Consider the following 25,397-nt stretch of genomic DNA (forward strand, 5'->3'; position numbering starts at 1 on the left):
ACTAATATATAAACATTTTGGCTAACAGTTTGTGAAAAGTGTTTTAGATTATACAGTATCCACATTTTATTGGGAAAACAGGAATCAAAGACTGTACTATTCATCTTTTTACAGTTTAATATCTTAGGCATATGAAAATCACAATGATATAAATGGTCAACAATTTAAGTATGAAAATCTTTTAAAGATTTTTTAATATTTAACTATTATATACATTTTGTATTCATATATTCAGAGGCTCCTTGTTTTAAAATGTAAAAAAAAATATGTGTGGCATAATGGTTAGGTGCCTATCTTGTAAATGATTGTCATTAGATTCGACTTCATCTGGATGTTTTACAATGCAGATTTTTAAAGAAAAAAGTCAGCGGTAATGCTGAAAGATGTTTTTAATTAAAATATTAGGAAGCTTTTAATTTGAGAAGACTTTTTGTCATTTTAATTCTTTGTGCATGTAGACGTGCTTCCACCTCGACACAGGTTTGGTGGTTTCTAGGTCCAGGTGTAGACCAACGACATATGGAATGAACTAATTTCTTCCTATGTCATCGCAAATCAAAAGCTCTATTAAGTCATAAACTTCCCCAGCTATAGAGGGCAGCAGATCATTCGCCCACTGCCTGTAATAAAACACAACATTCAATATTCATGGTTTAATATCGGCGTAAAATGGCAAGCCAAAACAAAAAATGTACTACTATTCAGTGTTTGCCAAGACAAAAGAAACACTATGTTGATACAGCTTAACCAATGACCCCACATCAGCTGTTAAATTCCCAACACTTGACCAATGACTGTTCATTTCCTATCTGTTGAATATTCATACTGTACAACTTGACCAATGACTGTTCAGTATAATTTCCTATCTGTTGAATATTCATACCTGTTGACCAATCCTTATTGACTTCTTTTTTAAACCACATCAACTGTTACAATATTCACAACATTTGACCAATGACTTTACAGTATCATTTTCTATCTGTTGAATATTCATACTACAGTAGTTGACCAATCCACATTGACTTTCTGTTTTTAAACCACATCAACTGTTAAATATTCACAACATTTGACCAATGACTTTACAGTATCATTTTCTATCTGTTGAATATTTATATCTGTTGACCAATAAGTGTTCAATATTCCAAAAATTAGCATAATATATTCACGGTGGGTTTCATACCATTTGGTTGTGATCTTCAAATCGTGATACAACCTAAAAAAAAAATATGATTGATAATTTTACAAATTAATAATAATTGATTTATGATTTTATTTTTATTATTTGCCAGGATCTATCGACAGGAGCAATGTCCTCTGCATTTAAGCTCTGTTTGACCAAAAAAAGTCTGATGTACCCGAATGTGGTAGTGATATGCCCAAATATGGTAGTGATATGACATCATCATGTCCATATATAGGCACATTATAATTTTTGTTACATAAAGTTTGATAGTGTAGAAAGAGCTAAAAGCTATGTCTACACTATCAAACTAGTTTGACCAAACAAGTGTGATGCACCCGAATATGGTAATGATATGCCAAAATATGGTAGTGATATGACATCATCATGTCCATATAAAGGCACATCATATTTGTTGTCACTATAATAAAGTTCTATCAGTGCACTATCAAATTAGTTTGACCAAACAAGTGTGATGCACCCGAATATGGTAGTGATATGCCAAAATATGGTAGTGATATGACATCATCATGTCCATATAAAGGCACATCATATTTGTTGTCACTATAATAAAGTTCTATCAGTGCACTATCAAATTAGTTTGACCAAACAAGTGTGATGCACCCGAATATGGTAGTGATATGCCAAAATATGGTAGTGATATGACATCATCATGTCCATATAAAGGCACATCATATTTGTTGTCACTATAATAAAGTTCTATCAGTACACTATCAAACTAGCTTGACCCAAAAAAAGTGTGATGCACCCGAATATGGTAGTGATATGACATCATCATGTCTATATATTAATATAGGCACATCATATTTTTTGTCACATGAAGTTTGATAGAGCTTTAGAAATCAATTCTGGACAATAAGCCTAAATGGACAATGACAAGTGACTTCTTAAAATCAGAGGGGATATTTATAATTACAGTAGAACCTGCATTTTACCTACGGTACGGGACCGAAAGACGTACGTATAACACAGGATTCGTAAAATCCAGGTTGACCTTCAACTGACCCCCAACTACGTAGATCGTAGCTAAAATGTGAAACCTAGCTGTGAGGCCTAACTAGAAAAGTATATGCAGGCTGTGCGATGTTTAAATAAAGTAAAAAAATCAATGTTCTTGTATTTTCTATCAATAAATAAAAACAGTCGCTGCTGTAAGGGAATGCATGCGTGTGGCTTGTCTCACAAGTTAATATGGATTTATTGTTGTTAAATAGCTCCCTCAATGTAAGAAAATATCACTATGTAATAAAAGACTAAAAAATGATGACATCATCGGTCATTTTATGCATACGTAAAATCCAGGGAACGTAAAATCATGGTTTTACTGTATACGGTTATTTTTAACCTTTTGGATCACCACCATGCTTTGATTTATTAATAATTCTATAAATTAAAACTAGATTTGAACTCGTCACGTTGACGAGTTAGGCTATCGCCCAACGCATCGAAACACGCACATGTTATTTATTATGCTTAGTCTACAATAGGCTGCACTACAACGATTGTAAAAAACAGCTGGAATACATCAAAATCGTTTAATAAGTGTCAACAGTTGACGGTATTAGCATTGTAAACGGTTTAGTTGACGGTTATTTTTTATTTTACACCACTCACGTTTATTCAATTGTTTGAAAATGATGACCGTTTCAAATAAAAAAAAAAAGTTCATAAGTCTAAAAAGGAATTATTTTAGTAATAAAATATTGAAAATTGGAAGAAAATTGATAACGTTTACGCGGTATGCGCTTTATTGAATGTGACGAACAGTGTCGAAAGAGACAAAATCCCTATATTTTACATTTGTGTGGCCATACGATGACGTCACAACAGCCCAGAGGTAAAAATTTTGCATGAATTCATATCTACAATATATCTGCTTACATATTAAGTTAAAAAAATTGGGGGTCACCAGACATCCCGGAGAGCTATAATCGATTCAAAATAGGCATATTTTTACACAAATTTGCATAAAATTACCAATTTTCAAGCGCACGATTTTTAAAGTTTGACGTGCACGTGTGTCATTATTTTGCATTCATAATTCATCAAATATGAAAGAAATATATCATAAAACTATGAAAAACAATAATCAAGCGCAAAAACGGGCTTTCTAGGCTGCGTACGAGCGAAGTGCGCAATAGCGCGCGCGCAACGCAATTTTTTTTGAAAAATGTGAAATGCTTAAAATGTCCTGAAACGTGTAGAAAGTTGATTAGAAATTGATTTTGAGCATTTTTAACTTTCAAAGCGCGCGTACGCGCCATTTGACCAATGTTCAAAATTTTGCTGATGATACAGGAAGATGACCCTTGACATGAAGCATAGCTACAGTACAGATAAAAACTACTGCAACATTTGCCACGCGTAGGTAACGTAGTCAACGCGTGGCGGGTGCGTGGCGGTTGCGTGGCGTAGCATTCGTAGTGCGTAGGCTACGCGTAGCATTCGTAGCCTACGTTGTGATCAACTGTGTGTGGGAATTCCCCAAACTCAACTGTGTACAAGTAAATTGTCGACGGCTAAGCAGGCTACGAAAAGTTTGAATAAATAGAAATGATACGATTGTTATTCAATAATATCATCATCATTATTAAACATACTTGAAATTCAAATTTTTCTAAAGGAAATAGCAATTAAAATTGCTCAAAGCCTAGGCTAGACGCGAAAAGTCTACTGCTGACTGCTGTACATTCACCATCGCCGGCCAGGCAGTAGTGTACAAAATGAATTGATGACGGGCCGTTATTATGACTACCTTTCATAGTAATAGTAACTATTAGTAGTAGGCCTAAAATTGCAAGTTAATTTTTTATAAGTAATTAATACAGTACTCAGTATGTTTCATTTAAACAAACAATATCCAGGTTTGAAACTTTCGTCGTAACTGTACATCAAACTCCATTAATATTAGCTATTGTAACAACCTGCAGCAGAGGATCGGTGTGGAGGGTCAAGTTACAGGTCGTTTAGAACATCGTCATCAGCAGAGAGGAGGAGGATCGGAGGACACTAACATGTGCTTGCCTGATCTTGTTGTTTTGTTTTTTTTAGTCATGCGCAATAATAGTAGATAGTATTTAAATAAATGTTATTTTAGTTATAAATAAAAATAAATTATAATTAACATTTTAGGGTTAGGAAATATGCAAGACTTTATTTAATAAAAGTTGAACTTCACTAAATTGAAGGTTAAAATCAAAACATAAAAGTACAGTTCAGAGAGAGTATCCATCCGCGGATCATAAACACGTGGATATAAACACACTGGGCGAATGAATTACGAATGGAGTGATCCGTCTCGATTTCCGTTGGAGCAAAAATAATATCGCATTTGTATTCTATTATTTTGACATTTACAGTATTTAAACAATTCATATTATCCCATAGTACTAAATAAGCGTAATATTTCATTTAAACGCATTTTTAAAACGAAACATCGTTCATTATATAGCCTAGTAAACAAACATAGTTCAGACAGTAGAGAGTTGTACTGCGCGATACAAACACGTGGATAAACAGCAGCTTCACGGCGAAAACTGTCGTATCGAGGAAATATCCTTCTGTCACGTCCTAGGCTATACCACATTATTTCACATTTTCACGCCATGTACATCGTATTTAACGCTTGTACACAGTATGGATTATCATACAGTACTACTACTAAGTAGGCCTATAAGTACTATAGGCGTACCACATATTTTAAAATTAAACTGTCGGTAGGTACGCCGGTAACCCTACCTTTTTAGCTAGCTAGCTAGGCCTAGCCGGAGGCCATTTCACACAAACAGATGACGACCGCCGTCCACCGTACGTTGGCCGATCGGTGATAGATGTACACTTGTTCTTCTTTCATAAAAATAAATGTCCCATTTTAACACAACCAACACACAGTAATTAATACTAATATAAATACATTTATTATTACTTCACAGTAATTAACTCGCATTTTAAAATTGATGAAAACTAGTATTCAAATTCGTTAACAAATTCCGTGTGTGGTGCAGCAGCACAGTACACAATAATCTGAACATTGGAATTTCCCCTCCTAGCTCTCGCTTCGTAGGCTACGCGTAGACTACGCGTAGCATGTTAGCTTGCGTAGATTACGCCACGCGAAACCTACGAAGTTGCCACGCGTACGAAACGTAGTCTACGCGTCCAAATGTTGCAGTATTTATTATCTGTACTGTATTGGTTTTCAAGTTATAGTCAATCTAAGAATTTCAGAAAATTGCGCGTAGTTACGCTACGCGACCATATTTTCATTAAACCAAAGTTTGTTGCACAACTACATATATACGTGCATCTGCTGGCCAAGTTACAACATAACTGCTATTGCCATTTTTGAGATATGCGACCAACAAAAAATGAGCAGAAAAAATGAAATCTCTGACAATAACAATAGGCTATCGCTCTACAGAGAGCGATAGCCTAATAATAATAATATATAAATATAACTTACTGAGTTGATTCCTGGAAGATACAATATAGTTCCTATAATAGGCACTCGTCTTAAAAAGTTTATTGCGACTGGGAAAAATCCTCTGAAAGAAAGTACAGTATGAAATGAACTTAATTAAGAAGTTCTTGGGAAAAATGGAAAAAAGTTCTTTTAAGGAGAACTCCCTTTAAGGAAAAACATGAATCGTTTAAAGCTTAATTGTTTATTATTAATTCTTGATGCTTAAAAATAATGAGCAATTATTTATAAATGACAAATTGACATCGATAAACAGAAATTTATCATCAAATACAATTCATTTTAAGACTGTTTTAACAGGATCAAATGCAAGTGTGGAAATACCATTCATTCCCGAGACATCCATGGATTTTTGTCTCAGCTAAGTTTTTTTTTCAGTTTCTCACCCCGGGCCCTTCAAACCTGTTTCACAGCCTAAAGAGATTGCAAAACTTTGCATTTAATTTCTTAGCCCTTATTACTGTATATTTAGGGACCATGTCATAATTATTCTACTGCGGTTACTGCAGTAACTACATTTGTTGTTGTTTATTACAGTATGAGTCGGTCTTTTCAATAAATCGGTGTGTACTGTATGATTACAGAAACACAGTGACTAATTTGGACAAGGTCCCTTAGTAAAGAAACAAATTGTTTATAGTATCAAAATGATAATAATTTTTTGATAAAAATTTAGCTTACCTAAACAACAAAAAGAATCCGTAAGTTTCCACACACATTCCTACAATAGGCCAACCAATTAACACCACTACCATACCACCAACAAAGAACCCTGTGGCTTTTAATTTGTGCGTTTGAAAGAAGAAACGGAATGTTCTCTCTAGACCGATAACTAAGGCTAAACCCGATAAAAATAATATCTGAAAAAAAATTTAGAAAAAATCAAATTATTAAATGATTAACATTTTTATTATAACAATAATAATAAAAAAATGATGATTTAATTAAAAAAAATTAACATTAACTAATATTTAAATCCAAATTAAACTGATTTTCCAAAAGGTTGAAATTTACATTTCCGATTGCTAAGAGTCCGCCATCAAAGAAGAATAAAACACCTAGAAATAAAAAGAACACACCAAATCCGGCAAGACCAACGCCAATTTCTGTAAAGAGAAATTTAAATTTGATTGATAATATGTGGGATAAATGAGTTTAAGCATTCTTTCAGTAGGCCTACTGTAGCCTAGGTTCTCGGTCAGACTGGCCTACTGCTTGCCATTTACTATAGACTGAAAACCACCATCAACACGACCACAAAATCTTACTCTAAACAATAACAAAACATTCCTCTACGTAAATGGTGGCTAAAAAGCCGACTAGCCTGTCTATGTCTTATTATTTTATTATTAATACAATAGATGAGATAGCGTAGGGCCTAGGCCTACAGGCTAATTAATTTATTTAAATAAATTATTTAATTAGGCCTAGTTAGAGGCTAGCTAGCTAGGCTAGGCCTGGAATTAAACATTATTTTATTGAAATAGGTAAAGCTATACAATACAGAAATGCTTAATATTATATAATTTAACCCAAAGATATATATTATGTATATACATAATAGTAGGATCACAATTTATATTTCGAGGCTAGGCCTAGACCTTGTCACAACTGGAGAAACCATGCGGGGACTTGAGCATTTCTTCCGGGCAGGTGAAACACCCGAAAGAGCTTGATTCAAGAGGCCTCGACAATTTAAGTAATAGGTCAAAACGCTATACTTATCTTCATAAAACAGTTTTAAAATGTAAACTTACTTTGAAGATCTGTTATTTCAATCATAATTCTGTCTCCTTAACAACTATTTTGTTAAAATATTGTTTTGTACCGTCAGGCTAGGCCAACCCACACGTCAACACAATAGACGTGGAACTGTTGAAAAAATAGCAAAGGCTATTTGGACGGCGGCCTGTGAGGTTAACCAAACACGATTGTTTGTACGGTAAAAATCGTCATTGGCCATTGGATCGCATACCGGCCGTACCACAACAGATTAGTTCACACGCCCAGTCGTCGTGCGAATAACACCAGCCTTCGGAAAAATACGAGTAATTGATATAGCGCCACCTACAATTTAAAACTTTATTATAAATTTAAACAAGAAATATTTCTTACAAAAAACGCCGCGTAACTTTTTGACTGGACAGTCTTCATTAATCTAATATAATAGGTCGGCCAATCAAAACGCAAGTGAACAATTGGGACTTTACTTGTGATTTATGTCATTGGCCTGTCAGCACAGTCGTTTCTTTCTAGAATTAAACGCACAAACTTGTATTGGGTATAATTTATGTTTATGTGGTTATTACTATCGCATTTAGGTATTGATAATAATAATAATATGGCTTTTGAATATATAATTACTGTCTGTAGAATAACATTTATACATTTTCGGTTCGCGATGAAAAGTTATATGAATGGATTTGTAATAGGTATTTATAATAATAGTATATGGGTTGTATTATTGATAAGCTATCACCAAATCGCGTTATACCATTATTTCTCAGGGTTTTTTGCACCATTGATCAATACCAAACGCGTATCGGTATTATAGTTTTTAATGAATCATTACATTAATAAAAATACCCAATTAAATCAATCGCGTCAGTCCAATTCCGACTTATGTTTCGATCACATAGTTCTGTGTCTACACTGTCCCAACTAGTTTAACAAAAAAAGTGTGATGTGCCCAAATATGGTAGTGATATGCCCGAATATCGTAGTGGACATCGTCATGTCTATATAATAATATGGGCACATCATATTTAGTTTGATAGTATAGACAGAGCTTAAGGATTATATTTAAAAAATGTTTTCTTTCATTTTGAAAAAAAGTATTTATTTGTTTATAAGCCCAATTTTCCAGTCTTAATTTTACATTTTGAAAAAAAAGTATTTTATTTGTTGATAAGCCCAATTGTGCAGTCTTATTTTACATTTTGAACAAAAGTATTTATTTGTTGATAAGCCCAATTTTGCAGTCTTATTTTACATTTTAAACGAAAGTATTTATTTGTTGATAAGCCGAATTTCCAGTTTAATAATAATGACCCCTTCCACAGTGCTTATACCATATATATTTTACATGATATTGACCGTGGGTTCTTTACGCCTCTGATGCATTTGTTTTTATTGTACCTTTTTAATAAATTATTATATGTTTAGGCCTAATCACACCCAATTTAATGAAACGGTCAGATTCCGATTTCAATTGAACAAAAGTAGTACTGTATTTATTATTCATTGATAAGCCAAGGGTCCCATGGCGTTAGCCGATATCTTGAGCATTTGACTCATGTGTCAACCTGTAACACAAATCATTCTTCAAAATCTAAAGAAAGAACCTCACACGTCTTTTTTGTGAGTGATGGATATGCCAACGGAAATAATATGTGGACATTGCAAACAATCATAGGCCCGATCATAGGCCTACAGTAACAAACATAACATGGCTAATAAGCATAACATTCAGACTTGTTTGTTTTCTAGTGGATTTTATTTACTTTAGCATGTAGAATAAAACTAGTAACAGTGGCTATATTAATAATTATACTGATTATCCTTGATGTTATCGCGTCTAATAATAAAATATTTTGTTGTTGATAAGCCCAATTTTTCAGCCTTGATTTTACATTTTGAACGAAAGTATTTATTTGTTGATAAGCCCAATTTTGCAGTCTTAATAATGACCCTTCCACAGTGCATTTTACATGATATTGACCGAGGGTTTATACGCCTCTATAGCCACTGATCAATACCATAATTAATGTACTTTTTTAAATGAATATTGAAATGTTTCAACATACCCAATTCAAAAAAACGGTCCGTTTTCGAGTTCAATCTTTTAGAGAGGTTGGAGTTTCATTTTGAACGAAAGTATTTATTTGATTGTGATAAGCCAAATTTCTAGTCCTAATGATTTGAGATTCAACGGGTTTTGCTTTCAATTGTATAATAACAGCCACATGTTAAGGAATATGAATCTCTTTATGATTTTAATATGGTTCGAAATGATATTACACAACGATTAGACAGCAACTGTGCAAGAGTCCAACTAATAAAATGAAAACGGAATGATCAATTAATTGAAAATTTACAGCATAAGGCCCATACACTAGGACGATAACGATCGACGATAAGACAAATGTGCATTTTTAATACATAAACCAAAAGGAATATAAACAATTCCTTTGATGAAAATTATATTTTCACACGTCCAATCAAATGACGTCATGATTAGTAAGACCAATAATATCGTGACAATACAGCGATTTTATTGTTTTTATTTATCATGACGTCATTTGATTGGAATTTGAAAAACATTATTTTTATCAAAGGCAGCATAAATGATTATCCTATAGGTCTAGAACGAAAACCTTTCCAATTTCTTTTGGTTTATGTAAAAAAAATGCATGCTATATATTTATCGTCCGTCGTTATCGTCATAGTGTAATTGGGCCTTTATACAAAAAAAAATAAATTGATTACGAAGTTACATGTCATTTTCACCTATCACCAAAAAACTAACCTTTTCAACACTAATTAATTGTTACGAAGCCAATTTATATTATATATTTCATTAATGAACTTTACGGTAAATGAAGAGTAAGTATCAGTTAATATGAATAATATAACTAGTAGGTCTATGAAGTTGCGTTCAGACACAGAACTGTGACATTACTATCATAAATGTTGAAACCACTTATAAAACCTTTTTTTAAAGAAAATATAATTGTGTTAGGAGAAGGCTAATAAACAAATAGATAATGTACAAACCTTTTTCTGGATTAATTAATGGAGCAGGCGTTCCTAATAATCTGCTGCTGCTACCTAGACTGATTGTTCACCTTCTGACGATAATTGATTGGACCCCCCACGGCATCTGATAACCAACAAAAAATGTACCAGGACTGTTTCAATGATTTAATATCTGACGGCGTATTATTATAACATTGGCCTAGATTGACAGTCAAAAGAAAGTTATTGTAAATACCTCCCTTTATGTTGACAGAGCCAAAATAAAGTTTTGACCATTATCGAATGATTATTTGACAGTGATTTATTATAATACCGGCCTGGTTGACAGCAAAAACGAAGTTATTATTTATTGAACAAGATTTTACAGATTTCCGTCTACATCTCAATAATACTGTATTATCAGCAAAGGCTTTCATATAGACTCTCTTCTCCCAGACGTTTTTTGGGTCCAGCAGCTACCTATAAATTATAGTCGAGTTTCCAAATTCACAAAACTGTCAGCCTTAGATACTAAAGCTACCGCTATGAAACAGCTTATTAATGAATGTGTCCTCCTAGGACATAGCTGGCTAGAGCCGCGGCGCGAAAAACAGTAGGTTAGGAAAATTCCAAGATTGTTTAAAAAAAGACAACAAACAGAACAAACAAACTACTGTAATTAAAAAACACATTAACATTAGCTTATGAAAGTTATGCCTATAAAACTAACTATAGTTTCATTAAGTTATCTGGTGAACTCTCTCCATAAAAAGTCTCTACATTTTTAAACACATATTCATTGAACTTTAAATATTATTTTATTTCAAATATGTAACTCTTGTTTCATATCATAAGTTCGGTGCAGATTTGACTAACTGAGGCCCATTTTCCATACTAGCGAATGCGATGCAAAATATGCGCTAATAATCATAACTCATGGATGTTACCTTCGCACGAGTTCCAATCGAAAACAGTCTAGGAAAGTTAATACGAACAGCAACAAACGATCGTTTTCACGACGTCAAAAAAAAGTCATTCTACATTGAGCATGTTTAGAGAATGGCTGTTAAATTCAATAGTGTTGCAGTGTGGCGCGTCATGAAGAAGCACACATTATTAAATCAAAATTAATACAGCATTATACAAAAATGTGCTGGAACTATTAATATCATGTATACAAGATTATAGTTAGTATGTAAATGATAATAATTTATTAATATAATTTAGATTCAACCTGTTAGTGGCGGTTTCATCGCTGTTGGTTGTGAACTGAATAAAAAAAATAAATTTAAAAAAATATTTATTCAGCAAAAGTTCGTTTCACATTTCATCTTGCCTGGAGTGAAGTAATAGGCAAGAGCCAAAACAGAAAACTGCTCTTACTTCAGCATAAACATGTTCTTGAAAGAACTCGAACCAAGGGCTCCAGTGTAATAGGTTAAAGTCTTTACCACTAGACCAAACATTTCGGTTAATGATGAGTCTATTTACTACTGTTAGTTAGTATCTAAACTGTACAATAGAAGCATGTATACTTTGGTACACCTGTATGATAGAAACACCTGTATTATAGGGACACCTGTATTAAAGGGACACCTGTATTATAGGGACACCTGTATTATAGGGACACCTGTATTATAGGAACACCTGTATTAAAGAAACACCTATATTAAGGGACACCTCTGTTTAAAGGGTCACTTCTATTAAGGACACCTCTATAAAAGGGACACCTCTATTAAAAGGTCCCCTTTATTTAAGGGACACTTCTATTAAAGGGACACTTCTATTAAAGGGACACCTCTATTAAAGGGACACCTCTATTAAAGGGCCACTTCTATTAAAGGGACACCTCTATTAAAGGGACACCTCTATTTAAGGGACACTTCTATTGAAGGGACACTTCTATTAAAGAGACACCTCTATTAAAGGGACACCTCTATTAAAGGGCCACTTCTATTAAAGGGCCACCTGTATTAAAAGGCCACCTCTATTTAAGGGACACTTCTATTAAAGGGACACTTCTATTAAAGGGACACTTCTATTAAAGGGACACTTCTATTAAAGGGACACTTCTATTAAAGGGACACCTCTATTAAAGGGACACCTCTATTAAAGGGACACCTCTATTAAAGGGCCACTTCTATTAAAGGGCCACCTGTATTAAAAGGCCACCTCTATTTAAGGGACACTTCTATTAAAGGGACACTTCTATTAAAGGGACACCTCTATTAAAGGAATACCTCTATTAAAGGAACACCTTTATTAAAGGGCCACTTCTATTAAAGGGACACCTCTATTTAAGGGACACTTCTATTAAAGGGACACTTCTATTAAAGGGCCACCTCTATTAAGGGACACCTCTATTAAAGGGCCACTTCTATTAAAGGGACACCTCTATTAAATAGTCAATTTTATTAAAAGGACACCTCTATTAAAGGGACACCTCTATTAAAGGGTCACCTCTATTAAAGGGACACCTCTATTAAAGGGACACCTCTATTAAAGGGCCACCTCTATTAAGCGACACCTCTATTAAAGGGACACTTCTATTAAAGGGCCACCTCTATTAAAGGGACACCTCTATTAAAGGGATACCTCTATTAAAATTTCATTTACATGATGTAGGCCTATTTGACAATAAACTTAAAATCTTTTTATCTACCTCAGGATATTACTCCTATCGCTATTTTAAAGAATGTAAGACGTGTATTTTGAACAATATAAAATTGAAGCATCTTTTTTTCTGGTTTATTGTTGCTGTGATATCCTATATATATTCTTAGCAGTTATAGAGTTTTAATGATTCGTCGCTTGTGATTGGTCAATTCACTTATGCCGTGCTTATCATTGCATTTCTAAAGTGAGAACCAAACGTTAGAGACTTCTATTGGATATTTGTTATAGAAATGTATCCTATTCCAAAACATTAATACAGTTCTTTTAAATCATTTATTAAACCAATCTGGTTTTAGTAACATTTACATAAGAAGATCGGAAAAAGGAACAAAAATAAGATGTCATTTTGGCCAACAAATGTAATTTGTACCAAATGCTTTTACTGCTGGCCTATACTCATTACATATGAAAATACCTGAACACATTTGTTTTGATTCAACTCGCCCCACGACCTATCGATCACTATACTGGAGATCATAGCTGTAGCTGATTGGTGGTTAATGTGCTTGCCTTCCAATCCCAAGGTCCAGGGTTCAATCCTGACCTGGTGCAAGGGTTATAACTCACGACTCTTTCAACTCCACTGTCTAAGCCTCAAATGAGACTAAAGCTTGGTTCCCACTAGAACGTAACGCAAGGACGTAAACGCAACGCAAGTGAATTGACCAATCACAAGCGATGGCTTATTCGCTTGTGATTGCAACCGTCTATAACTTCGCTTGTCATTGGTTAAGCTTGGTTCCCACTAGAACGTAACGCAAGGACGTAAACGCAACGCAAGCGTTTTAACCAATGACAAGCGAAGTTATAGACAGCTTGTCATTGGTTAAAACGCTTGCGTTGCGTTTACGTCCTTACGTTACGTTCTAGTGGGAACCAAGCTTTAGTAGTTTATAACCATGATAAATTAATAGATTGATTTGTTTTTTATACTGGGTGACCTCTTCTTCTTCAGTATAATAGTAAATAGTTTATCCATCCTGTAATTGGCGAGTTACAGTACTCGCTGTTAGATGCGTATGAAATAATACAAAAATAATAAAATAATAATAACTGTCAGACCAGCAATTCAAAATATTTGCAAGAGTATTCAGAGTTTTTGGTATTCCAACTTCTCTCATGAAATTTTTTTTTAGTAATACCAATGGTGTTTTTCTGTACGTTTAACCATAGAGACACAACAGAACTTAGTTATTATGTAATGTAGATACATTTATTACCATTTGAAGATAGATGTGACAGTTTTCAAAAGAAACTGTATCCATGAAATTAAAAAAACGTCCAAGAAAACCTGCAAAATCGAATGACGACATTAAAAACGTACAAAACTGCACACATTGACAACAACCAGACGTGTCAGTTTTTGTATTAGTCTAGATCTAGGCAATTACCTCACGAAGTCAATACACTTCTCGTTATATCTCAACAAATAATTAATCTTATTGTACATTAATTGTATGTAATTTCCACATTTTATAGTCGCAGAAATGAAGAAACAAAGTTCTCACTTTGTTATAATTACGAACAAATATAACTAAACTAAACATCATTTATATGTGCATTACATATTGTACATTAGCCCTGATTCATTTCAATTGTTTAATAAATTCTAATTACGGTAAGGCTCTACTACTATATACTGTATCATAGGCCTGGAAAAATGAAAAATGGTTTTAACATTAACTCGATTTACACAACACTGACTGCAAGACTGGTACGAAATTACTGTAGCAATATTTTGGTGGGTGGTGTGGAGGACACTTAAGTATACTGTAGTAGACCACCATTAAAACCCAACAAAGTATCCCCTTAATATTTTAATTGTAATATTATTTCACTATATTCTTAATATACTTTAAAGATGTACTGTCCCTTTGAGTAATTCCCAAAAAAAAATTTTTTTAATATTTCGAAACAAAGTTGGTCATTTTGAAGTATCATGATAGTTATTAACTTTCACCAAAAATTAGTTGAAAAAAAAATAATTTAACCGAAATACGGACGTTTTTTGGTTAAAAAAATAACTTTGACTTCCAGTCAAAGTTTTCGATCAAAACATGCTTGTTTGGCTACTCTGTATGCATAATCATAAAACTTCCTCGCCATCTGTGTGAAAACACCTTCTCAACCGCGACGAGTTGTAAACAATCCTAATTAGCATCATGCATAATGCATACTCGTGGTTTGAAATCTTTGTTTACTTTCGCTCGTGAGATTTTCCAGATGAAATGTAATCAAATTAATTTAACTGTTAATTACGTAAACTTGTTGTTTTTCCTCGAATTTTCGACTTAAAGTGAATAACTTTAATATTACTTTGATATGGCCAATTTAAATTTAGAATATTTTAACCGTCATTTTTTTGTGTTTCAAGGGACAATACATCTTTAACAAAAACAGTATTTGCTAAATTTCAATTTGCTAATATCTTGAAAGCTTATATACTGTATTCATTATTTTTGCTCAGTTCACTTTTTTTTAAATATCTTTTTTTTGGTTCAGAAAAGCTGCTCTTTTCTCCATCGGAGTAAATCTAAAGTGGTTTAGCTTGTTCTACAGCACATTGAAACGTAAACATTACATTGGAAAAAACACTTGATATACCCTGTTGTAATCTCATGGTACTGTATTTCTATCGCTTGTCTAATGTTAAATTCTGAAATTTAAAGACTATTGGGGTACATCCAGGAGGTATAATAGAGTTAACTGGTTGTAACTCAGATATGATTGCAGGTTACAGTTAGCTTACTATGCACGCTTAACTCTAGTGTGTGAACACAGCTAAAAAATACATACACGATACATATATAAGAGAAAGTGTAGCATAATATTTCATATAAAACTAAAAAACTTCAATTACATAAAATTTCACAAAAACTCTTCAACAAAATAAATATCTGCATTTTATTCTTCAATAGAATGTCTTTGTTACTCAGTTTTATCACAATTATCAAACGGCGTTCGTCGACCGGCCCAAAATCTGTAACCGATTATCTTCAAATAGTATAGTAGTGAGATTGATGTCAGCAGTAAGTGAAATGCCATGATAAGAGCATTCAAAAAGCTGAAGGCTCGCAATTCCCATATCATTGAAAGCAACACTGAAAAACAAAAGGAGTTAACAATTGAATTACAACACAAATATATACCTCGGGACTCAAAGTGTCTCCTTAATAGGGCTGCTGTATCCCAAAGGATGTGTTTAGACATTGCAGAATTATCCTTATCCACCAGAACAATGGTCGAGGATTGACTTGAACCTGTGCCGATTGTATAGGGGTTAAACAGGCACAGGTTCAAGTCAATCCTCGACCTGCAAACCGTTTGCAGCAGAGCGCCTGCCTTAACCGCTCGACCACTCGACTGAACAAAGAAATTCTTTCTAGAACTATAGGTTAACCATCTATGCTGCCTTTGATGATAATAATATTTTCACACATCCAATTAAATGTGTCAGTAAGTCGTAAGAAGAGCAATAACATCTTCACAATACAACAATTCTATTGATCATTACATCATTTGACTAGATTTTTTAAAATATTATTTTTTATCAAACACAGCATACAGTAAATGATTATCCTACAGTTCTAGAATAAAAACTTTTCTAATTTCAATTGTTTTATTTAAGTAAAATGTTTATCTATTTATCGTCAATCATTATTGTCCTACTGTAGTGTGTAGCAGCCTACAACCAAACCTTATTCAGGGAAAACCCTATTAAGATGACACTTAGGTGTCCCCTTAATAGGAGTTCTCCTGTAGTTGAATACTAGTTTCTAATCAACTATGCCTGAGGTGAGACTATAATATTTAATTATTTTTACGGATTATTTAATGTGGGTTCTACCACACTTTGGTGTTAGTAAAAAAATAATAATAATAAAATATATATAAAATCATCTGAAAACAGTTACCTAAAGTCTGAAGAGTGAAATATACTATTTGGGCAATAAGAGTCCATCTAATAACATGTCTGCTGGGCGAATGTACAGAACTCCAAAACAGCACGGCAAGACCTGTGAACACAACAAATAAAAACAAAAATATTAACAACAATTTAAAGATGTATTGTCCCCTAAAAACATGAAAAATGAAGATTAATTAAATCAGATTTCAAATAGGTTATTTTGTAGTTTTAGTTAGTTAATCACTTCCGTAGAAAAAAAAAAGAAAAAAAAAAACAATTTTCTCCTTATAAAATGACAAAATGAATGGTTAAATTCAACCAAAAATCCATTGGCTGGCAGCCAATTTGTCTATTTTTTGCTTTAAATTACAGTTTTTTTCAGGTAAACACATTTTTTTTCGATCTAATTTTTGGTCAAAGAAGATAATTATTTTATGACATTAAAATGGCATATTCAACCAAAAAAATGTCAATAATTATTTTTTCAGGGTGACTACATCTTTAATAAAACTATTTAACATCACATGATGAATGGACTATTTAAAAAATCAAAATGTTAATGAAGCGGTAGATATGTACAGTACCACTCCTATCTTTTTTTTTGTTTATTCTAAAATAATTTTCTACTCCGGGTGCAATTAGATTGTTTCCTTCTCGTCTGATTTAGACCTTGTTCTTTCGTTAAAATTAGGTGTGCTTTAAAAACAAATAATGAATATTTGATACTCATGCAATGGTAAAAATAATTCTATTCGGTGAAAGATGAAATGTTCTATTTTCACCTCATTAAATTATTTGTACCATTGCACTCATAAACATTCATTATTCGTTATTGAAAGATGTACTGATGTATTAAATTTATTCCTTTTGTGCAAGCCAACACGAGAATACAATTTAAACGTCAAGGTTGTATTTAAACCATGCTGAAAAAGTAATTTATTTAAAATAATCATTTAAGTTTCTTATTAAATAGAACTGATGGATATCTAATAGTACATTAAATGAATATACATAATGCGAACTTTGAACTTACAGGCTAACGATGCACCGAAGAACATGATCGGGTAGACATTTGCTGATTCGCATTCTAGACTACTTGAATATAGCACTACTAACTTTGATGGGAAGATGATGGCCTATAAGTAGATAAAAAATGATATTACTCATTAGCTGCGGAAATATGAATAACAATAACAAAACTAAAAAATAAAATCTATATTTATTTTGACTATGTTGAGAAGAGATAGAACTCCAAGAAAGATAATATCTGAGCTGAAGTTCACAGTTGTTGGTTTTGGTTTGGAGGCTTTTTTATTAAATCAAGCGATCTACAATTTTTCTCAATTATCTTGATCTTTGAATAAAAATCTGAATCCATAATAGCGTGTCACTATCTAACAATTGTTTCTATTTTTACTCAGCTTCACTCATGAAAATATAGTAACCCTTCATCTTTTACTCATAAACATTCATTATTTGTACCATTGCACTCATGAACATTAATTATTTGTACCATTGCACTCATAAACATTTATTATTTGTACTATTGCACTCATAAACCTTCATTATTTGTACTATTGCACTCATAAACCCTTATTATTTGTACTATTGCACTCATAAATGACCTTCATTATTTGTACCATTGCACTCATAAACATTCATTATTTGAGTATACAATCAACCAAAATCCATTACAGGTCACTCTACACTTTCCTTTGTGATGAAACATAATGAACTTGTTTAAATAATGTAGGACAATTAGATAACTGCGCAACATTTTGGTTGAAGTGTATTACATTATTAATTAAATAACCATGGCAACTGAGCTCGTAAAGCGATGTGAATTATATAGAAAGTTATTGTTGTTTGTATAGATGAAATATGTCATCTATAAATGGATACAAAATTTAGATAAATGACAAATAAACATGATGATGACGTACATACAGAAATATTATACTTCTAACAATAATTTCTCTTTCCCTTTTAAAAAATTATCTTTCTACATATATTTTACTTTATTTGTCTGTGTCCACTATTTTAAATGCTTGTTTTGTTATTCAATTTCCGAGTGTAACAAATTGGACAAATATCTATCTTATAAAAATAACAAGGCAAAAAATGAATATTACTGATCTTTTATAACACTTACCATAATTGACACTAATGTGAACACAAAAGATGTTGTAACCTGCCACAATCTGAAAAAAATATATAATAAAAATTGTTTGAATGGATACACACCTTTTTCCTAGACACATGTGTTTTAACCTAGAGCTAGGCACAGTTTATGGGAAATAAATTGGCTACAACCATGCAACACTCCTTAAACACTGTGAATGGGCCTAAACATGACATAAGCAACCGTCCACAAAAGGTTCTAATTATAGGCTTCTTCTTTTCCGATTCATTTATTCAACCAAGCAGTGCTGGATTCAGGATTTAAAATAGGGGTGGAGGGATAGGGTATGGGATCAAGGCTTAAAAATGGGAATATAAAGTTGTTTTTTTTATGTTTAAATCCATGAATACTCAATTTGAATGTCACATAACAGTTATTCACTTTGACCAATTATTTACCTGAAAAAACTATAATTTAAAGCAAAAACAATATTCAAATTGAGATTGACTAGAAGTCAAGGTGTTTTGGGTTTAATTTAACTGTTTAGTTTGTCATTTTATAGGATAATTAAATTTTTTTCTATTAAAGGGATTAACTTTGATTAAAATGGCCAATTCAACGTATGATTTGATTAAATTTCATGTTGTTGTGGGACAATACATCTTTATCCGAATGTCCTATCATTGCTCGGCTCTGAATCGGGGTGAATTTTCGAATAAGAGTTCCTGGTACAGTCATTAAAGTTATCTATAAGCACTATTGATTTTTTTCCACAATCATCTACATCTTAATGTTTTCTATATACGGTATATTTACAACAAATTAAGCGTACACTTGCATTTACCGTACTGACGCGGGTATAAGCCCACCCCCCTCGAACATGAAATCACGTCAAGTTTGCGGGGTGGGCTTATACCCGAGGATCCAAAAATGCAGATTGTCAAAAACAGCACATGTATACTGTGTATTCCACCATGCGAGCGAGCGCCCTCACGTGTACGACGTTGCCTCTAAATACACGAGGTGGTGTAGAGTGTCGGAAAATTAAGTTTATAGTTTGTGTAATTTATCGTAGAATATCTTATTTTAAACATCAATTTAACAAGAATTTATCAAGCAGAAAAGCAAGTATACAATGTTCGTTAAATAGAAATGTACCAAAGAAATTTAATAAGCTTGTTTATGGCAGCAGATACCAAATAGTGGTTTTTCCGTTTTGGCGACTTGTAGCGTCATGTGTGAAGCGATCTTCGACCGCGATGGAGTGTAAACAAAACAGGACCGCTAGGCCTCATATGGCCTAGCGTATATTAGCCTAGCTTGGTTATGATCAAAGGTAGGTATATTCGGTGTATGGACGTCGCCAAATACAAAATAATGTATTACGACACGCACTGTAGATCTTCGAATTAATGGGTGGGCTTATACTCGAGTGCCTCATTTTTCATGAAAATTAGTCAAAAGTCGGGGGTGGGCTTATACCCGAGTATGGGCTTATACCCGCGTCAGTACGGTACTTACAACAATGAGAGAGAAGATAATTTCCAAACTCCATGAGACATGCACACAGAGTAAATTTTCTTTTTCATGAGTAAACAACCAATTAACTTTTATTATGGATCCAAATAATGTATCAGGATATCAGTATTATATAAAATGTTTCAGCGACAGATTTCAATTAAATCCTAATTAATAATGAAATAGGTTTTATTGCTCTGTAATCCTATGTTTACACAGATGTTTTCATAGGAATTCTAACAATAATATATCATTAGTTTTTGTAGACTGTTTTCATTCCTGTGGGCAATCATCGGTAAATCATCATAGGATTACACTGTCTATTTAATTTACATGTACATAGCCTTCGGTATGAAATTTGAGAATGTAATTAATCGATGTCGTCGCAGACTTGTGGAGTCTTAATGTTGACTTGTGGAATATGGAATAAGTTCAACAGATGAAGTAGGTTGATTGTGAGTGATTATTAGGAGAAATGATGAATGTGAAGCTGGGTAATAATGATGATGGCAATGATGATGATGTCGAGAAATTATGATGGCAATGATGATGATGATGATGAGAAATGATGATGGCAATGATCATGATGATGAGAAATGATGATGGAAATGATCATAATGATGAGAAAAGATGATGGCAATGATCATGATGAGAAATGATGATAATGGCAATGATGAGGATGATGAGAAATGATGATGATAATGATGATGATGGCAATAATGATGATGATGATGAGAAATGATGATGATGAGAAATGACGATGATGATGACGATGATGATGAGAAATGATGATGATGAGAAATGATAATAATGATGATGAGAAATGATGATGATAGGAGATGATGATGATGAGAAATGATGATGAGAAATGATGATGACAATGATCATGATGATGATGATGACAATGGCAACGATGCTGATGACGACAATGATGATGAGAACGATGGCAATGATGATGATGACGAAAATGATGATGGCGATGACGAAAATGATGATGGCGATGACGAAAATGATGATGGCGATGATGATGAGGACGATGGCGACAATGATGAGGACGACGACGGCGGCGGCGGCGACTACGACGACGACGATGGTGACGATGATGATGATGATGATGATGGTGATGACGATGGCAATGATGAGAAATACTGATGTTATTGATGATGATTTCGGCAATGGAAAATGATGTTAAATTCATCTTTACTTACTTGAGTCCAGCAGGAAAGGCAAATAGAAAATTATCATCCCCACCAAGAATTTGACTGATCTAAAAAACAAAGACAAAATATTCAAAATACCACTTTAAATCATAAATTGAAAAGAAATGCACAGCAAAATGTTGTTGATTATAAGTACCTTTGAAACGGGCACTGATCCATCTTCATTTTCACCCACGCCGAGTAATTTACGTGTTTTTAAACGGCTTTGAAGATCTCCACTACTCTGCTTCCTATAGCAAAAGACAAAAGAAATATTATCAATTAAAAATATATGGTTTTCTGTTGATCCGTGTTCTATTTCATTCAAAGAAAACATGCACAAATACGTGTCGCCAGTATGAGTTGCCCAAATGTATTGAGCAACAACGACAACTGTTCTTTTATAGTAGTAAGTTGTCCTAATGTGGTTGGCAACAAGGACACAACTGCTCTTTTGTAGTAATAAGTTGCACTATTGTGGTTGGCAACAAGGACACAGCTGCTTAAGGGGATGTTCCAGCAGTTTGTTGGACACAACAAGAACACAACTGCTCTTTTGTAGTAATAAGTTGCACTATTGTGGTTGGCAACAAGGACACAGCTGCTTAAGGGGCTGTTCCAGTGTTTGACAACAAGAACACAACTGCTCTTTTGTAGTAATAAGATGCACTATTGTGGTTGGCCACAATAGTGGGGTGCCTTAGGGTCAAAAACGTTACACGGATGACAAAGTTTTCAAATTTTGCACATATGTTCACTTGGACATAAAGATTAAAAAAATCACTGGTCACAATTCCGGAAATGATGATTCCGGCCATTTTCTAATAAAATGTTGTATTAGAGTGAATAGAAACATATGTGTTCTAAGCAATTTAACACTAAAATGAACTCTGTACACCTACCGGTTACTAAGATATGGACCATCATTTTGTTTTGGCGGCCATTTTGAAAATACTCCAAATATGGTCATAAAATACATTTTTTTTCTTGGCTACAGTGATTTTTTAAATCTGTATGTCCAAGTGAACATATGTGCAAAATTTGAAAACTTTGTCATCCGTGTAACGTTTTTGACCATTTTTTCCCTTAAGGCACCCCACTACAAGGACACAGCTGCTGTTTGAAATCAGTAAAGGGTATGAATTTGTTCCAGTGAGCTGGACACAGAATGAAACAGTTGCTATATTGAATTGCTCTGTTTTTTGGGCTATAGGTACAATTCTGCTGTTTTCATTTAGAATTGAGTTGCCTCACTGGACAAGAACACATGTCAGCATAAGGTTGTCACAGTTGCAATCCACAGTCAACATGCTGCTTAAAAGGTCAATATGCAGTTACCATTATATTATACACAATATGCATTCATCTTAAAGCTAGTACGGTATAGTGAAACGCTAAATAACATTATTGAATAATAAATTACAAACATAAAATTTACGAAGTGAATAAATGCACTTTAGAATGCTCAACATGTTTTATGCGATCGTTTCATTCAGATCTAAGGTTTCCATGTTTATTCCGCATCAAATGCATTGCTTAATTATAATACAATTATAAACCAAACAATCTGATGAAAATATATGTATCAGTCATGTTGCCAAATTGTTTTCCGTCAAAAAGAAATTTTAGTCAAATTTCAATACCTATTATGATAATTGTATTTCTGGATGAAGCCCAGAATAGATTCAATTCAATTTGTTAAATGGAAATATTTACAATTTACAATTACTTGGAACTGCAAAAGAAAAATCCACAATAATTGGTTTTAAAAGCCCAGTTGTGGGCTTATAACCGACTAATAACAATATAATAATCATAATTGATTTTGTTTACTTTATAAATTAATAGACTCTATTAAGGGTACACCTTTGGACCCCACAAAGTGTCCCCTAAGTAGGAGTTGTCATATTGTTAATATTCAACTAGGACACTCACAGAGCGCAAACCTCCACCTAGGCATATGAAAAATGAATCATGTGTTCACATACAGCTATGAAACCATCGTTTAAAATCTTTTGAACATCAGGCACTAACGTATTGAGTAATCCTGCTAACATATAGAGAGAAACACACACACCCGATTGACCTCATAACCTCTCGCAATTCTGGCGGAGGAACAGTAATTATTCCTTGGTCATTTTATGGAGGGGTGTTGCATGAAAAGGGATGCCCCGAAATAGTGCTTTAGTTTACCTGTATTAACAATCAAATAATATAACATGGATCTTTTTTTAAAATCTTTATAAAAATAATCAATAACAAAATTTAGCGAATTTTTTTTTTTTTTTTTACAATAAGAAAGAAAATTATTTTTTATTTTTATTTTTTTATTTTATTCAATTGAAACCAACAGCGATAATTACCGCTACTAACAGGTTTGATACAAACAAAGCCAGGACTGTTTAAAGCACCTTAATTGATCCTGACATTGAACAAGGGCTTCTCTCGTCCAGTGCCCCCTTGACCAGAGGTCTGAGGCAGATACTAGATGCAGGGGCTGCCATAAGAGTCAGCAGTGCTGATTTCAAATACATATCACTACCATATTTGGGCAAATCACACTTTTTTTGTCAAACTCGAGTTTGATAATGAAGACAGGAGTTTACACACTTGCAGGAGAGAATGAAGTTAAACTATTCTGATATTATACATTTTTTTTTTAAATCACGAAAAGAATTTCTAAAAATATGAAAAATATGATTCTTCTAACATTGTAAATATAAAATATGTAAATTTGAAAGTAAAATCTCAATACATTATTTTGAACACTACAACAAAAATCGCACGTTTGCACGAAGAGTCACCATGATCTATATAGTACACACTACACTCAGATGCGTGAAAATACTAAAATTACACTTCAATCAATACTTATAAATGATAATGCATACACACTTGTAGAATAAGAAAGCAGGTTATTAAAAATGTATCTAAGAATTTAACTTACATGTGTTTTGGTGATCGTGATGCATCATCCATTTTCGGCACAAATAAATTATTGTAATTTACGTTTTATAGATTCCAAATTAGATTTTAAACACGAAAGCTAACAGGCTGCATTACTCTTATCGTGTGCGTTATCAGCTTGAATGACAGAGATTAAATCAAGTAAAAGCATTCACTTCTCCTCACAACAGTCACAAAAACATCTGCTTTCTGCACTACACACACAATACACAGTTCCGGCAATTTTCATTAGATGCCTTTACAACCCATTGGACCAATCAATGGGTCATTTCTTGGCAACATGTTTTGACGACCACAGGGTTTTTAACCCGAAAGTGGATAATTACACCATGCTCTATTATTACTAATTAATTACGATTATAACAAAATAGCATAATAAGAGTTTAAAATTAATTAAATAATTAATAATAATAAAGGCATTAAAGTTATTTACATTTTGTTGATAAAACTAATAATTAATACTAATTTCTATTATTGCAATTAAAAAATATACCACCTGAAATTCTAGAGAATAAATAGGGATTTATTATTGGCTAAAGAGAACATATTTTTTCCTTTGGTGCTATCCTCATCTATACCCAAAAATTTTG

General features: G+C 33.2%; 2 protein-coding genes across 7 annotated transcripts in view; both read right to left on the reverse strand.

The window, feature by feature from the left end:
• Nucleotides 1-7,549, reverse strand: LOC140054094 (vesicle transport protein GOT1B-like). The gene is made up of 5 exons (XM_072098937.1): nucleotides 7,439-7,549; nucleotides 6,696-6,787; nucleotides 6,363-6,541; nucleotides 5,664-5,745; nucleotides 1-1,213 (listed from the first exon to the last, which is right to left on the reverse strand). The coding sequence occupies exons 1-5, from the start codon at nucleotides 7,461-7,463 to the stop codon at nucleotides 1,175-1,177; spliced, it is 417 nt and encodes a 138-aa protein (XP_071955038.1). The 5' UTR covers nucleotides 7,464-7,549; the 3' UTR covers nucleotides 1-1,174.
• Nucleotides 7,550-14,301: 6,752 nt separating this feature from the next.
• The window catches only part of LOC140054031 (tumor protein p53-inducible protein 11-like), a 68,962-nt gene continuing 57,866 nt past the window's right edge, over nucleotides 14,302-25,397 (reverse strand). For 5 of the 6 annotated variants that reach the window (XM_072098832.1, XM_072098831.1, XM_072098833.1 and 2 more), the window contains 6 exons: nucleotides 21,998-22,091; nucleotides 21,850-21,908; nucleotides 19,154-19,202; nucleotides 18,035-18,137; nucleotides 17,009-17,110; nucleotides 14,302-16,195 (listed from right to left, as the gene is read on the reverse strand). In XM_072098832.1, coding sequence (XP_071954933.1) covers nucleotides 16,023-16,195; nucleotides 17,009-17,110; nucleotides 18,035-18,137; nucleotides 19,154-19,202; nucleotides 21,850-21,908; nucleotides 21,998-22,091 — 580 coding nt within the window. In that variant the 3' untranslated portion in view covers nucleotides 14,302-16,022. Of the gene's footprint in view, nucleotides 16,196-17,008; nucleotides 17,111-18,034; nucleotides 18,138-19,153; nucleotides 19,203-21,849; nucleotides 21,909-21,997; nucleotides 22,092-24,787; nucleotides 25,107-25,397 lie in introns of those variants that run through there. The other variant, XM_072098835.1, reaches the window with a different exon arrangement.

The sequence above is a fragment of the Antedon mediterranea genome, chromosome 7 (genome assembly GCF_964355755.1).
Source record: "Antedon mediterranea chromosome 7, ecAntMedi1.1, whole genome shotgun sequence".
NCBI lineage: Eukaryota > Metazoa > Echinodermata > Crinoidea > Comatulida > Antedonidae > Antedon > Antedon mediterranea.

Bases quoted from the DNA above. Each gene is read 5' to 3' on its own strand.
- LOC140054094 (XM_072098937.1), bottom strand. From the start codon at position 7,463: ATGATTGAAATAACAGATCTTCAAA. The intron at 6,788-7,438 runs GTAAGTTTACAT...TTCTCTTTACAG, and splicing joins TGAAATAACAGATCTTCAAA to AAATTGGCGTTGGTCTTGCC. The intron at 1,214-5,663 runs GTAAGTTATATT...TTTTTTTTTTAG, and splicing joins ATCTTCCAGGAATCAACTCA to GTTGTATCACGATTTGAAGA.